We start from the raw sequence: 17,897 nt of genomic DNA, 5'->3' as shown, positions 1-17,897 counted from the left end.
TTTAAAAGGCAGAATCAATGTCATGTTGTCAGCAAACAAGGTAAAGTATCGTTCTCTCTTTAATTTAAGGATTTGCCTGTGAACTGCTAATAACGAAATTGACCAGTCGTGTTATAAAACTTTTTGGAGAAAATAAAATCATCCAACCTATCAAAGGCCTTCTTCAAGAAAAATCTGTGTAGATTATATCAAATTCATTTTTGCAATTTCTAGCATCATATGCATTTCGCAGAAATTAAGGTTAAATTTGTTGATTATTTTACTTAGGCTCAAAATCATGTTGTTGTAGTTAGAAACCTGATCTATCTCTAAATTTAATATACGAATTTGGTTTCTATTGGATTTAAAAGGCAGAATCAATGTCATGTTGTCAGCAAACAAGGTAAAGTATCGTTCTCTCTTTAATTTAAGGATTTGCCTGTGAACTGCTAATAACGAAATTGACCAGTCGTGTATATCTAATAAAAAGCTTTAAATCTGCACGCCTTTCTGAAGGTATCTGTATTAGAATATGTGTAATATTTGTAACCTTTGATTTTAAAAATTGTTTTTTAATGTCTCCGACATGTATGAGATGATCCAGTCCATCACAATCCCTCTGACATCATAGTTTAATAACTTTTATTTTAGAATATCACGATTTACCAGATGAAAATTTTATTTGTTGAAAATAGTTCAAAATACAGCATAAATTTGTTTGCTCTTTCATAAATTTCTGAATTAGTCTTTAATAATAAAAGATGCCGATTATCTTAAAAGATATTATTTTTTAATATTCCCTCTATACTAACCACATCACGTATGAAATGTTTCAAATAAATGTGTCACTCTTACCCATTTGTTTGTTATGACAAGTGAAGAAAAAAAAATGTAACAAGAATATTTTGGGTAAAAGGTGGCGCCGGAGTCAAGTTTCTTATAAGCTTCCGCCTGTTTGTTTTTACAATCGCTCCGCTGCACCCGGTCTATAAGGACCACTCGATAATCCAAGCCGCTATTAATTAGTAGCTAGTAGAGTGTCGGATTATGTGTCGGGAATTTAAATAGGCTAATGAAAATCAGGTTATTTAAAAAGTATATATAATTCCTAAATTTTATGCAAAAATTATGGCATTTTAAATGATCGTGGATTGTTTGGATCCCTTGACGAAAGGGCCAAAACGGGTGCCATTCTGCAGGGTAATCTAACAGAAGATTTCTGTTTTTAAATGATTTTAACTATATATAATGGGTTATGTTTGGTCTTTCTTTAATGTCCTAATTTACAAATCAAGTTTATTTTGAAGACAGCAACTATTAAAATGATCCAGATTGGTGCACAGTAGTTTTTAATTTGTTTACCACTTTTCTCATCTCTCAATCGCCTTGATTACTTTAAAAAATATGCAGACAAAATGTCATTAGAAAATAGCCTAAATAGAACTTGAAGAACCGTTAACTTTTAGTTTCACCATACAAGAAGTCTTCAGCGCATTAGGAAAATTGAGGGTGAAAACCAAGGATAAATAATTTTTCAAACAGAATCTAGTGGTCAACTGAAAAGCTTTGGAGAAATCGGTATTTATTGTATCTACTGATTTCCGATTCTCCATATGGGCTAGAAGATTAAATAGATATTAAATTAAATTTATTGCGGTAGATTTTTTTATATGTTTTCATATGTGAATGAAATTCCCAAATATTTTATCATATGCATAAATCGTATATATAGGATGTTTTCAAAGTTAAATCATTTATTTTAATAGCTCGTCAAAAAGATATATGCCAAAAATCAGTCATATAAAAGTTACATAAAAGAGATAGTAAGACATTTAGGAAAATTTAAAAAAATTAAATGTTTATAAATAATTTTTTTGATATTCTCAGCGAATGCCGTGTAGATTCTTACTATTTATTAACTACTTTTACCGTTTATCAAAATTGGTGAAATTGTATGGTTTTCATTATGAATCTTTGGTTCGATCAGTTGTATGCGTCTTTTAGTAGGGCGTATTTTATTTGTCTGATTAAGTTGGGCTGAAAAATGGCTTATGTTTATAACAACAATAAGTAGTGGACCTAATACTTTCTTATAGAGAGTGCCAACAAAATTCAGCGGCAGCATGTAGGTTGTATCCGGAAAATTTCCTATCATCCGGCCGTAGACACTACCTCAGTTTTCACTTGCTTGTTGACAAAACTAATCAAAGACGAAATTATTTTAATAATCACGCACTAACTCACTAGTGCGTCGTGACCCTCTCGTCGTGATAAAATTTGAACATTTTCGCGAATCTTAGTAAAAAATATATATCCAAATCTACCTATTTTGCAAAAAAAACCTAACCATCTTGAGTGGATTATCACAAAAGTCGCTATTCTCCATAATTACCGGATTTTGCCAGTGCCTTTTTGGAATATAAATGAAAATTTTACGAAACGTTGAATTGTTGAGGCAGTAGAAAATCCGCATCTAATTTTCAACATAGATTTTTATTAAATATTTGGGCTGGCGTCTTAAATGACACACTTATTGGACCCTACTTTATTCCACCTCGACTGAGCAGTGAAATTTATTTAATATTCATTTATAATATTTCTTCTAAATATGAAACAAAATATGTGGTTCCTATATTATGGGGCTCCAACATATTTTAGACGAGAAGTTCACGAACGTCTAAATAATGAGTTTTCAAATACATGAATAGGGCGCAATGGATACGTTTCTTGGCCTCCTTGCTCCCCAGGTTTCGAGCCTTGCTTTTTTTTTCTGTGGAGCTATTTGAAAGAGTTGGTCTATCATGATGAGGCAGTAAATACTCCGGAAGAACTTCAACCAAGATTAATTTTCGAAGGAAGAGTTGGATTCGCCAAAAAACATTATGTGTTAATCCAACAAATGGGGATAATTTTGAACAATTTTTTTAAAAACGGTAACCATTTAACTTCGCAAATTACTCGCTTATTTTACCAAAAATTTCTCAATTTTTCTCATTTATCCCAAAGGACCATTGTTAAAATAGAAGAGCAGTTTCGCGAGCCTAGACATGTAAGGCATATTATGAAAAAGATGATGATATCCAATTGGAAATTATACTTGAGTTTAAGGAAAATCCATATACTTTGGGTCAAAAAGCAGCGCCAAAGTTCGATGTTAGTCATTCTTTATTCGAACATTAAAAGAAAATAAAATACATCCCTATAAATTGATACCGCCTCAAGAACTCACGGAAGATGATTTTGAGGCGATTCTAAATGATGGCAAAGTTAGATAACAATGAGATCCAATCAGAGCAAATTTTGTTTTCTGATGAGTGCACCTTTACACTTCATGGTCATGCTAATCAACAAAATTACCGCTATTGGTCTAAATAAAATCCTCACTGGATGAGAGAACAACATTGCCAATACCCTGAAAAGATCAATATTTGGGCAGGAATTGTTGGAGATTATAGGTCCCGCAAGCCCACAAGTCTAGCTTTAATCTTATGATTTCAACAAAATATCGTCTTACCCCATTACCAAATCAATGTCCGGCAGTACTTCAACCGAATATTTCCAAATCGGTGGATAGGGAAACGAGGACCGATGGAATGGCCAGCATTTGAGTAATATACTGGGTGTCGCATTTAAAATAAAAAAGTTGATATTGACCACTATTACATGACAGCCTGTATATTTTTTTTTCTGAAAAAAAAGCAAATAAAAATACCAATCGATGGGTCTGAACGTTTTTTCCAGAACGTCCCCATTTATTTATTATAGGAATTATTTATTTTATTTGGCTGATACACAATGTATAAATTTATATACATAATATTATTGTTAAAGTTTATATAGCATTTTTGTATTAAACCCAACATACTTCGCAAAAACTGCACGCCACTCACTAATTGAATTTTCAGTAGAACGACCAGATTCCAGACTTATCGGGTAATCCCAATCGGAAATGACGACTACTAACTAATTCTATCTGGAAGGGATTCGGGCATATGGGTAATTTTAAACCTACATTTCCCTTTGCGTCTAGCCTCTCTTTCGGGGAAAGTTTAAATTGGTATTTTAGAGATTAGCCCCAGTACTTTGTCCCGGCTAGTAATTGGAAAATTGAATTCGTTCAAATAATTACTTTTTTCGATTAGTTTTTTTGAATAAAATAATGAAAATAGAAGTATAACGGATAAAATATACAGGGTGTTGGTATATCCATGTTATATTAAAAAGCCTGATATAAAATAGTTCTTTTGTTTGGAAAATTAGTTCTATTTAACCAATTCATTCTGAATTGGGTATTCAAAATACAAAAAAAATATAACACAAGGGAAAACCCGGATGCCAATTATTAGCGAAAAATAAAAGCCCGTGTCGATTTCGCAAGGCAACCATCAATACCCTTGACAGAATATTCAGCCCCTGGTGTAACTTAAACTTTTTCGTTAGTCCTGATTTGAAAAGAATCCGAGCCAGAATGAAGACGTTAGAACGGGCCGAAATTAATACTTCTTTTTAGTTTTCTTAAAGAGGGTCGAAAAATGGGGAGGACTGTTTTGTATAGCAGGGGTAAAAAGCAAGCCACGTATAATATAAAGATATTTTTGGGGGTGATTTCTTTTACTTGCCATGCCACAGAGGTTTAGGGGGGTAGTCTTTTAAATTTACGGTTATTTTTTTGCAAGGGGTTGGTATATATCGTATTAACGATGTTGAAAAACGAGGTAGATCTTGCCGCGTGAATGTGTGACAGTCGTCAAAAACGGTGGTAAGTTTGGAAAAACGGAGAATAATTATAGGTTGTTCTTTTTAGGTAAATTGACAATAAATTTTGTTAAAGGTTTTGGTTTGGATGCTATTTTAAAGCTTTTTATTTGATGACAGGTAAGAGGGAGACATTATAGACATAGATTATATATTTAGGTTTTTAAAATGTGTTTCTTTTTAGTGTAACTTTTTTCTGAAAAATTTTTGTTTAAAATAAAAGATGTGTTAAAGGATTACGACCGGGCAAAAAATTCTAGAAAACTTCAGATAGTAATGTTAGTTGTTCTTGAAGTGGCCTGACTAGGTACTGGTAGGAAACTGCTAGTTTAAAAGTATGCCATGTTATTCTTTTCCTTCCAATTGACCTCTTTTCCAGTTTCTTAATAAGTGCATTACTTCTTGTAGAATGCTACATTTAAGATACCTACTCATGATAAGGCCAAGATATTGCAGTTTTTTCTTTTTCACTTCATATAGTATCTCTATGTGTTTTTCTATTTCTCTTAGAACCTTCATGTTAATCACTTCGTCTGTCCATGAAATTGTCAACCACCTCGAAAGCTTTCCACTCGCAATGTATGTTGAGGGTTCAAGTATCTACAAAGAAACAAGGAATACATAATATTTTAACATCCAAATTCTTAGGTTTCGATCACAGAACAGCTTCAGCTATGAATGCAGGTGTTTTTAATACAAATATTTATTTCTGACTGGTAATTCATAAACAAGATGACACTTGGTCTTAGATAGTCATACCTTTCGACTCTTTTTAGTTTTCTGCATACAGTTTTGCGACATTTCTGTATTTGGTCTTCTCAATATTGAATGTGAGACCATAATCTCGACTAGCTATGATTATATTATTCAATATATTCTAAAGGTATTGGATATTTTTGATAAAAAGTTCTGTATCGTCTGCATAAGGCAAATTGATTAATAATTTTCCGTTTACTCGTATTTTACTGGCATAATTTTCTAGTGTTTTGACGAAGATTTTATCTGAGTAAAGATTGATAAAGAATAGTGAAAGAACATACCATTGTCTAACTACTCGCTTGATTTTCACTGCCTTCGTTGGTTCTCTTGTTTCAATATTTTTTCGTTTCCTTATTATAGTAGTTATTAAAATGGGCGTTAGAAGTTCAGATAAATGGTTTTTGAACATAAAAAAAATATAACGTCTAAAGTAAAGACCACGTGATCCCATATAATGATCACTAGAAAATTAAGTATAAGGATAATAACAAATACTCTTTTACTAAGCAATCTGAGTTTCAAGCATAATCTGACTTGCTACCTTAAACAATGCCATTTGGTCATGCTGTGAACGAGGTATGTATTATTCAAATTTGTCAAATTGGATTTTAGTAAAAAAAAATGTCCATTGGGTTTTACTTTTAGGTATTCTTGTATTCTTTAAGGTTTATGAAAGGACGATTATCTTTACTATAAAATTCTTATTTTCTACAGAGACAATATTTTTAATTAAAGGGTCATACAGATGGAGCTTCTGAGCTTCGCTAGCAAAAAAAAACACTATCATTCAAACACCTCATCATCAAAAGAAGTGTCTTTTGATTTTATTTTAAACTTATTTCTTAATTCTTGTTAGCACATTAGATCATTGAAAGAATGTATCCATAAGAAGAGAATATGAAGTATGATATTTTACGACTTTGATGATCAATATAAAATGTATCTGTTTTTGACAACCTTCATCTATGAAAATATAACTTTAAAAAAATTTGAAGTCGTATTTACAACAGCAGCCAAAAAATATTATATAAATAATTTCTCCATAATTTCCAGTGGTATATTTTTAGTCGTAGAATTTAGTAGCTGTTTCCGAGTTTCGCATTCAATGTTAATGCCGAGTGCTGTCTTAATAGGCATTTTATCTCGAGTGGTCACTCCAGAATGTTGCCGTCTTTTGTTTTGGAGCGACATTACGGCAGGATGTTCCATTATGTTTTTGCCTTCTTAGCGCGCGATTTAATAGTCGCCCCCAAAAATGTGCGACTAATGGTAAAATTAATGTGATGGTTTTCAGTAATTGTATACTCTAAAATATTATTGTCTTCTGCAATTTTATAATTATGTTGAAAGCCATCTGGTAAAAATCTTTCTGGGAGGCAAATCAGTGAATATGGTATTTAACAAATTATAACATGACGACACAAATATGAATTATTTTATTATTAATATAGGGATATATGTTGGTAATCAATAAAATACTTCACTTATCGTATTTGTAATGATAGAGATTCCTTAAGCTAGTAAGTTTAAACGTAACATTATTCCAATATTATCCATCATTTATTCCAATTTTTATCATATAAAGTAACATTAGCTGCTTGATTAATCAGAATTACTAAATAAAACAATGTTGTTTAGCTTATGTTAGTTATCCACTCAAAGAATCTTGTTCAGGAGAAAGATCCCAAACAGCAAAAAACTATTATAGCAAATAGGTCACTCTTGTAGTTTCTCACTGGCCTGTTTCCATTCATTGTTTCTTATATACAGGGTGTTTCAATAGGCGCGGATCGCGGCTATATTTTGGAAACTGTCTATCTGACAACAATGGAATTTTTCTGGACATTATAAGTGGCCAATAGAATATGCTCGAAATTATTTTTCACTTGGAAATTTGGACCCTAGTAATTGAAAGGTCAATAATTCAATTCGAATTTTCTTCAGAAAACGTAGCTTTAAGGTATTTTTTTTAGCATAACTAGAAGCTTTAGAATATTTTTAATTTTAGCCATATTTCATAAAGTAGGGGAAGGTAGTGAAAGTGTTATTATTTAAACGACAATACCTTTTAAAAGACTCATCCGATTTTGTTTAATTTGGGATTGTTTCAAGGTAAAATGTAAGAGGTCTTAAATATTATAACCAGTAGTACGCACAAGTTTTTAGTAGAATTGGTAGGAGGCGTCATTTAAATTAAAATCTGTTATTCTATATTTTCCACAAAAATTTAAACGGTACGGTATAATTTTGATAGCAGAATCAAAAATTAGATTAAATTTAGTAAAAAAATCAAAAAATCGCAGTCGGTTAAAAACAGCAATTTTTCTTTTGCTTTTCCAGTTTTTACCGAAATAAGAATTTTTGACGCTTAATAAACCATATTAATATATCATTTGGCATTAATAATAAAATTATTTATTTGCCACTTCGCTTTCTAATTTATCTAGGCATCGGACTAATCCAAATTACGTTAAAATATATACAGGTTGAAATGAGGAATATGGTTTATTCGAGATACTCATGTGTTGGGCGCCAAAGTTTCACACACTTTTGTCAAATTCACATTTTTTCTAGGAAAGGAATATATTTATTATTCCGGGATCAGCCGGGAAAAATGGTTATCTCTCAAGGGATTCCAGGAATATTTCTACAGGCATAAAAAAACAGCTCGCATGTAATATTTGCCGAGAAAATTATTTTTTAGGCCAATTCTTCAACTGCGTAGGAGAAATTTAAAAAATTACATCCAGGCACTTAAAGCCATTTTAATTCGGCATATTTTATTATAGCACGTTTTAGGAACCCTGTGGTGTGCCGAAGCAAACTCGTTAATATTCAATGAATGTTTTTTTAAAATTCTTTGGAAATTTCAAATTGACTAAAATGAATCTTTGGGAAAAAGCAAAAGCATCATTGGTTTAAAATATTTTAACTTTGCTAGTAACATACTGTGGTTAACGGTATATTAAGGGCCTTCCTAAAATCGAGGAGAGCCACGCAAACGTTTATCGTTAAGTATTTTTACCAGACTTGTGTTTATGCTAAACCCTTTACGAAACCAAGATTGGCATTCTAGGATAATATTCTGGTTTTCGGCAAATAAAGTTAATTGATAAAAAATGTGTTTTTTGAATATTTTTGATATAAACGGAGCATTTTGCCGTTTATGTGTCTTAGATCATTTAATTGATTCGAATTTGCAATTTTTCCAATGGGCTTAACAAAGGCCTAATTTGCAAATTGAAGGGTAAGTTTTATTGAGAATGCAGGTATTTAGAATATTCATTAATGGATTGACATAATTTTATATTTATTATATGTATCCCATCTACCCCAAAGGCATAAGATGAAATAGAAGAAATAATTTTTATTAAGCTGCAATGAGTCAAAAGTGTGAATTGCAAACTACTAGTATATCTGGCATTTTAGTAATAATCAATTAATACCAGAGAAGAGATATTAGACTCATCAGATAACCTTAAATGCATTTGAAAAAAAATCATGAATATCCTTTGCATTATTGAAATTAGCTGGTAGTTCCATAACATTTTTTTAAATTTTCTGGCAGTTTTAATACAATATTATTATGTGTAAGGTTTAGTTTCTCTACTGTAGTCCTGCCTTTCTGCCTCACCATGTGATTAAAATAGGCTCAATAATCTTTTCCCGAATAATAGCATGTTTTGTGTGATTACCCAGTTGCTTATAATATTGTCCGTGATGATCATTTTTTGAATATTGAAATTTCTATCTCTTAGTTTTATTAGCGGTTTATTATTGCTAGTTATGTAAAGAGCGAAAGGTCTTTCGTAGTTTGAATTGATGCAAATCGGTTCATATAATTGAGGAACTTGTTGGTCTCAATGTTAAACCAAGTAATGTCGGTTTGACCAAAAACAAGAGAGTCGAGCGTGTCTTAGCTTTAGACCAGAGTAAACTCTTCCAAAACATTGCTGGATTCAACCCTACCATATTTAAAAACAGTGGGCAAGGAACAGGGCCTTTTTCCATGTGAATTCACTAACATCAGATTTCTGTACATAGCAGATTTAAAGTCTTAATTAGACACTTAGTCTTAGTCACCAAATTAATTTTCATTCACTCCTTATTTAAATTTCAATTAAGGATGTTGATTATCCTTCCGCTTAAGAGCTTTATCAGCTGGGTTCACCGTCACAATGGAGTTGCTGATAAACACAAGTTACAAATTAATAGAATCGCATTTAAAAAAATTGTAGTACCAGTACAATCTGCAATTCTTAAATCTCAGATGCTATTTCGCACTGCAAAATAAGTGGTGTAGAACTCAGTTCATTTTACACCTCTTAAGAGTTCGGTAAATTAAAGTCAAGTAAAATTTGATTTTGGCTTTATCTTGGGCACTATAATAATAAAGAATAAGGCATACAAGGCCCTAATAGTTAAACTAAGCAAATAAACTAAATATCCAAGCACTTCAAAGAAAGAACTTTACATTGTTCTTTTGAAGTATACAAAACAGTTGGCATTCTTTCTCTGTGTAAAAAAAAATATTATAAGAAGAATAAAAAAAATACTAAAAACCACCTTCCTTTGATCCGTTGACACCCATTTACTTTAAAATATCAGCCATTTATACCACCTTTAATCTTTGACCTGTTTCTAAGATGAAAAAAAAACAACAAAAAAACACAAACGTAAAACGAAACAAAAAAAGGCGCAGCCGTTGAAACAATAGGGCACCCATTAAAACGACCATGATGAGACGGGTGTTTCACACCTTGGTTAATGCCTTCTTAATAGGCGTGGGGGCACTGCAGTTCACACCTCGCCCCATTCACGGGGCGCACTTCAATCTTCGGCATCGTCGCGTCGGCCCCAGACGGTTCAACTTTTATATCTTTGCCTGACGCAGGCGATTGTTTGTTGGAGCTTACAAGAAAAAAATGCTTTTTTTTTTGAAAAATACTTTTGATGTGTCCTTATTTCTTACTGTTCTAAGATCTGAGTATATAGGAGCATTAGAATAAGGTGGGGCTAAAAAACGCAATTAGGAGAAGTTAACTTATAAGTTTCAAAACATATTTGTATTGATGTATGAAACTTAAAAGGTCTCTTGGTAGTACAAATAAATGGTATTTTGTATTTAAAAATACGTTTTTAAGCATCAGAAAAAATAAAATATTTAAACATACACAATTTATTGGCATTTACAGATAATTTCTTCAATTTCTTCTGGAAAAAAATTTGTTCCAAGCATTTCTGCGCAACCTTTTACGTCGCAGACAGGTATATAAAATAATTTTCCATGCTTTTTGGTATCTGCAATAATTCCCTTATGCTTTTCAGGCATCTGAAGTAATATAAAGTTGAATAGTAGAATACCGATTAAGCGTGTGTAGATTATCTGAGGTCCCGGCTTTTCATGTCATAATTTCTCATCATAAAAATTTCATTTGCAAAATGCTCATTATTATCCTAATGAGGCAGCCTTAAGATCTCGAAATTTCTTTTACCCAATATTATATCAATTGCTCGACCAATGGAACAGGGTGTTATTGAAAACAGTAAAACTGAACTTTTGTAAATCGTTTAGGATCATATCCATGAAGTAGCATGAGAGAGATGACTTTTGAAAAAGCTTTTTACAAAATACTGACGTTAGAGGAAAATGAAAGCATCATGGATCCTGATGAGGAAATCACTAACTGCGTGAGTGCGTAACGCTGATTGAGTATAACGAAATTATTGAAACCGAGCTTAAGAGGCGGACGTCGTGTGACAAACATGAGCCACATTATCCACTCCTTAGAAACGATGATATCATCCAACGAGTCTTGATTCAGCCAGGTGCATCACAATCTGATTTACCCGAAAATAAGAGTAAATATGGGATGGTATTAATTAAAAGTTTAACTAGTTACTAGACCACTTACTACTAGACCATTCAAAGCAAAGAAAAACTTCAGAGGTTGTAGACATTTTGAACTTGCACCGAACACGCCAAAATTTTAAAATAATCGAAAAGTTTTAACAGAGGCCAAAGTGACGGAATTTTTTTAAGCAAAGCTACCTACATTAGCTCTATATCCACTTTATGTAAATCCAAATTAACCTACCTATGTACTTTTTAATTTTTTATAATTTTTTGTTATCTTTTTACAGTAGATATATCAGAAATGTTTCAATTATCCGTACTACGGTAGATCCCCTGCAGCACGATTAGTCGGGATTCTTTTATAATAAATTTTGTTTTACAATAGTAATTCTCAGTTTTATTTATAATTATAATAACCATCGGTTTTTTGTGGTGTCCTGAGAACTAATTTAAAAGAATCGAAACGTCAACGTTTGAACAAAATGCTTTTGTTTTTGAGTATAAAGTCGAAAAAATTCTAAAATTTTTAATTTTATAGTAGAAACTGTTTTAGTACACAAAAATATTTTTTTTCACTTCAAGTCGCTAATGAAGATCCACTAATATTTAGTCGATTGTATGTCTACGGTTCCAGTCTTTCTGTGCATTGCTCAAGAACTCTGAGGCATGAAAATCAGATTGTCGTCCCCCTTATGGCCAAAGTACATTTGTACCGCAACCAATCAATTTGTCACGGAAAACTTGTAACATACAGCATGGAACACAATTTATCTTTCGGGCAATTAAACGTTTTATGAAAGGGTTAGAGCCTGAAAGCTAATACGGTTTGTGCGCCGAGTAATTGCCCCTGCCCGGTAATAAATTGTGCCAATGGCCTAAAGGAATTTCATATAAGTGCGCGTTAGTTAACCCCCTTTTCCCCCGTTTCAAAGCCTCGAAATAGTTTAAAGACTTAGAATGACTAATGGTAGTTCCTAATTTCCGAGTTTTATATCAGCTCTTGTAATTTTTCTATTCCTCGAAACGGTACTTTACATTAAATTGTGGAATTGTTTAAGCCACCAAGAGAAAAATATTACACCTTAAATAGAAAGAATAAGCCAACCAATCGATAAAAGATAATAATATGAAAATTCGAGTTGCGTGCCGAAACGATTATTAAACGAATTAAGCTGGCGTAAAAGCTATTTGGGGTATTTAGAGGGAGGAAAGCCGATTTTATATACTCATTCGGCTTTCAAATTAACTGTCTGACGGAGGAATCGGAATTTCCAATAAAGACTTGCGACTACGGAGAGGAGAAAATTGGAAAATAAGATAATAACAACGTAATTTTCGCGAAATAACAAGGACGGCAAACGTTCCTCTTTAAGCGAATATTTTTTTTTTATATTTATACGATTGAACTATGGTTTTTTCTTGAATCTCTTATATGTATATAAAGAAAATTATTTAAGTTGTATTCCAATACAGTCTTAGTTTCTTCTTATTGGCTTCCTCATGATACTACAGCTTCAAGAATTAAGAGCAAATAGGAGAAAGAGAAGAATATATCTATATTTAAACAATTTTGTAGCCTATTCAATATTGGTTTAGGGATGCTTTAGAGTGACTGGCAAAGCATGAGGTAGTGAGACTAAGATCAGTATCAGGGTAAATATCTCGGATAAAAACAGTCATAACCATGTCTTGATCTCGATTTAAGTGAAATCCCCGAAGAACTAATTCATTGATCTAATTAAAGTTTAAAGGATATAAGATAAGGCAAAGAGGCGACACCAAACTACGACGAGATTAAAACAATGTAACTGTTATGCCCGGATTACACGAGGCTAGTTTTTCAAGCTAGGATAGCAAGCTAGCGCTTTTAAACTAGCAAGCTAGTATTACTAGCTTCGTGTATACCAGAACTAGTTTCGCGTGTAGACTAGTAAGTTAGTGAGAAAGACAGTAAGCCAGTGTCTTAAGCTAGGATAGTTTAATAGCATGGAGTTCTATTTTGTTAAGCTACTAGGGTCTTCCTCTACTGGTTTTACATCTTGGCTTCTGTACCGCCCTCGTCTGGCTGACAAAGCTAGTGTTTTTGAACGGCAAGTGAAGAGTCTAAAACTATCATGCCAAAATTAAGTGCCGAGATTAATTTAAAGTTTGTACAAATGTATGGTGAGGAAGAATGTCTGTGGAATGCCACTATTCCATCATATAAAGATAAGTCTATTCGTGATTCAGCACTACAAAAAATAAGTGGTAAATTATTAGAACTCGGCATAGAAATGTCTATCAAAAACATAAAAATGAAAATAAAAAATTTACGAACCATTTACTGTCAGGAACTGTCAAAAATTGAAAAATCAACCAGGTCTGGAGCAGGTTCTAAGGACGAGTATAAGTCAAAATTAAACTGGTTCGATAAAATGCACAGTTTTATTAAATGTGTACCAATAAAAAGGAAAACAATGGTAAGTAAGATTGCATTATTTATTTATTTATAATAAAGATAATGACTCATTTTTAATTCAGGGCATTCATTTTTAAGACAAGAAATCATTTTTAATTGCCAAGGCACCGCGCCATCATTGTTAAAGTAGGTTTTAAAAGTCTCTCTTCTCGCCATTGCTGACATCGAAGAATGATTACTCCCTTGTTGACATAAGCCTTCAAGTCCTGCAGTTTTTGTTCTCCAAGAGCCATGGGAGGTGTTTCCTGCATCAATATCTTCCCGGTCGACATCACTGCCGATTAAATCATTTCGATTTTCTTTTCTCAACCAATTATGTAAAGCGCATGCTGCCAATACAATTTTGTCGACTGTTTCTACATTGGTTGCAATTGGTTTCTGGAATACACGAAATCGGCTTACCAATATACCAAACGCATTTTCCACTATTTGTCTCGCTCTAGACAGTTGGTAGTTGTAAACTTTCTGTTCCAGTGTTAAACAGGGTAAGGTTTCATAATATAGGTTTTTAAGGGAAATGCGGCATCCGCAACAATCACTCCACCCTCTGGTAAAAGATTATTCTCTAGTTTATTATATATAAAGCAATTTTTAAATACACTTCCATCTAATGCCATTCCACAAGCCCCAACATCAGCATAACGAAAGCAATAGTCATCATCTACTAACGCCATAAGAACAATACTGAACACTTTTTTATAATTGAAGTACATACTTCCACTATTACCAGGAGCAATCATTTGAATATGTTTTCCATCAATGGCATTATAGCACAAAGGAAAGTTACGTCTCTTTCTAAATCCATTTTATATTTCCGCCCATTCTTCAGCATTATTTGGTATCTGCAAAAATTAATAATATACCTATTTATTATAATAATTATTACTAAAGTGTTTCTTTTTTTGTTGTTGTGGGACAGTCAAGACTCAGCAATAGATGAAGAGCAAGATTACAGCCAAGTGAGCCAAGCCAACATTGAAAATAGTAAAGAAAATTATATTAACAACAGCTGCAATGACAATAGTGGTGACAGTGAAGACGTTTCAAATTCTGAAAATTGTTCATCACGGCCATCTACATCTGCGACAGGTAATAAACCACAACGCAACGAGTCTGCGACGCCAACTGCGAAAACTATTAGTAAATCAAATTATAAAATGTCAGCTCCAACTCCGAAAAATTGCAGAAGTGGCATCTTTGGTTAAGGAAATAAAGTCGATAAAGAATAATTTAAATAGTACACATACGGGTGAGCATTCTATAGCACAATAAAATGAGCATGATATTTTTGAAACTTTTGTGAGTAGCCAACTGAAAATGTCCAATAGACGAGATTAATTTAAATTTTTTACGCCAGGACAATGAGAATCCTATTAATATAGCATTCTGCAATGCATAATTTTTTTATTACCTAAGGTATTTGTAATATTATAATAAATACAAATATAAAGTTATTATTAGTACTAACCTTTATATTTTCTTTCAATGCCTTGAAGATTTCTTCACATACCTCTGGTACGAATTTAGATATGGAACACCTTGAAACCCAATAAAAGTGACTCAGTTTTCTGTAACTAATGCCGGATGAAAGAAAATCTAAAGTGATCTCCAACTTTACTCTTGCTGGTAAAGCCTCTCTCATAATAGTATGCTATCGTTGAATTTTTGGCATCACAAGACTCAACAGAATACCAAACACATCTGGCACCATTCGTAAAATACTGGTATACTCTTTTAAGTCTTCATTTCGAATTTCTTCTAAAACCAGTGCGGATGATCCACGTTCATTCCTTTTTAAAATCCAGGGTCTTGTCTAAACGCGTTTTTCCAATAAAACTTCTGTTAATTCATCCAATGCAATTTGACGCAGTTTTCGAATTAACTGTTTCAGTCGAACATTGTTTTTTTAGAAATATTTACTATTTTCAGTGAAATTGTTGCTCTATTGATCTCGCAATAGTACTAGCTAATGGCTTAAAATTTCCTAGCCACATGTAAACCGTTCTAGCATGCGCCAAGCTAGAACAGTAACTCAGGCTAGAACACCGGGATATCTAGCTGCTTGTAATCCGGGCATTAGGGATGTGAACGATAGTTTAGTTTAGTGTATTCAAACTTGAAAATCTGCATGGATAACGAGTATTTTGACCTTAAAAAAAGGGGCTGCAGACAAACCGCATGGATGTGGAGTAATATTTGTATGTAAATTGAATAAGCATAATTTACATTATTGTAATACGAATGATGATACTTACATAACTAAACGCAATTGATTTGAACTAAAAACGGATAAAAAACACAGGAGAAACAAATAAAAAAAGAGAATCGAATACTTATCGGATCGGAACTTTTGCACTTTAGTTAGTATATTGTATGGTATGGTATAATATATTAATAACGAATAAGTACTTATGCTGTTATTGTAGGGAAAAGGCCTAGAAAAGGTGGAGCATTGGAAATGATAACACAAGCCACTAGTAGTATGGGGAATTTTCCCAAGTAACGCTATTATCAAACAAAATGTTTCTGTATTGGCTGTCTTAGGTTTGTTCCTTTAAATTAGAGAGATTCTATAATGGATAAAAAGATCAGTAAAAAACTCTATATTTTATTAGTAAGAAGTATCATAAATAAATACATGAGAGTGCAGATCCTTTTGTATATGTAACTCTTTTACTAAAACGTTTACTTAAATTAGTAATTTTTTTTCATTTTAGACCCTTTCAAGTGGTCCAAATTTGCGATAATTGATCATTATTGTTTTTACTTAGCAGTTATATATCCTCAAAACCGAACAAACCAAATGGGGTCATTTAAAACGTACAGCTATGTTCCACTTTTCACAACTTACCGAGAAACTTTGATTTTTTATTTACCTAGGAGAAGATCTAATATAAGCGGAAACGTTGGTAATAAAACAAAAAAAGTTTTGAAGAGCTTGGATTTTAATTGACCCCTTATCCAACGTAACCCTTAAAAGTTAAAAAGAAATGAAATTGAGTCACTTAAATAACACATCAAATAGGTGACCAATTACAAAAACGATCGTAGATACTCAATAATACCTAACTACTACTATTAATTTTAATAGATATTGTAAACTAATATTGTTTTTTTTTATTTCAGGACAACTAGATAATTCCAAAGACTTTTCTGTGCAAGATGGTATAGGCAACTTTAGTAAAAAGAAAAAGAAGAAGCGGCGTCATAGGTAACTATTTTTTCCTCTTGATTTTAACTTAGAATTACACTATTTAAATAGCTTGTGGACGATAATCCATTATTTGAATTTACCAAATTTTAAATTTTATTTATTGGTTTTAAATACTTTAAATTTACGGTCCAGGAAAATAACAAAATTGACGTTTGTAGTGTGTTCATTTTGTTAACATTCTTACAGAATACTTTAGTTGTAGATCTGTTGAAATATTTATGAACAACCTTTATATCGTTATAAATTTCTCTATACTAACTAATACCTTATTATTTATTTATTATTCGACGAGCCTAAGAAATACTTAAGTTGCATGTACAGCGACATATTTTCAACATAAGCTATTTATGAACATATCCATGCTTATATTCTATAGATTTTGATTTGGAGTAATAAGTCTGGAAATCAGTTTTTCTATTAATAAATGGTGGTGCTTTGACCTTTACTATACGTTTTATTTCCACTGATCGGTTTTTCTGGTTCAATCCTGTCAATTGTTTGCTGTTTATTCAAAAATTGGGTATTTAGTGTTGCAATAATCATACCATTTGTTTGCTTACGTTAAGATAAAGTCTATAGTATTTGCTAACGTGATCATCTGCATGATCATTTGCAAAACTATTAAACTACCATCAAAAGCTGTGGAGTCATCTGCATATCTAATATTATTCAACAGGTTTGTTCCAGAGCCATAAAACTCACCATTCTTAAGTCGTTAAAGCGGCAATATATACTCAGAATAAAATGCTGTTTGCCAACTAGCATAAAGGGTAGTTTCCAGTCTTGTATTACTTCACGATCTATTAAAACTCATTTTTCTTCAAGTTTAATTAATATTTGCAGTTTGATTACAGTAGATATAGTGGATAGTTCTT

The 17,897-nt window shown here is 32.3% G+C and overlaps 1 protein-coding gene across 1 annotated transcript in view; it reads left to right on the top strand.

Moving 5' to 3' along the window:
• LOC126741384 (visual system homeobox 2-like) overlaps positions 1–17,897 on the top strand; it is a 191,043-nt gene that overhangs the window by 101,788 nt on the left and 71,358 nt on the right. Inside the window, exon 5 of the mRNA XM_050447778.1 lies at positions 16,935–17,019. Within this exon, the coding sequence (XP_050303735.1) occupies positions 16,935–17,019 (85 nt within the window). The remainder of the gene's footprint in view (positions 1–16,934; positions 17,020–17,897) is intronic.

Source organism: Anthonomus grandis, chromosome 10 (genome assembly GCF_022605725.1).
Source record: "Anthonomus grandis grandis chromosome 10, icAntGran1.3, whole genome shotgun sequence".
Lineage (NCBI taxonomy): Eukaryota > Metazoa > Arthropoda > Insecta > Coleoptera > Curculionidae > Anthonomus > Anthonomus grandis.
The sequence above is the reverse complement of the archived record's forward strand: the minus strand, read 5'-3'. Positions and strand labels throughout refer to the sequence as shown.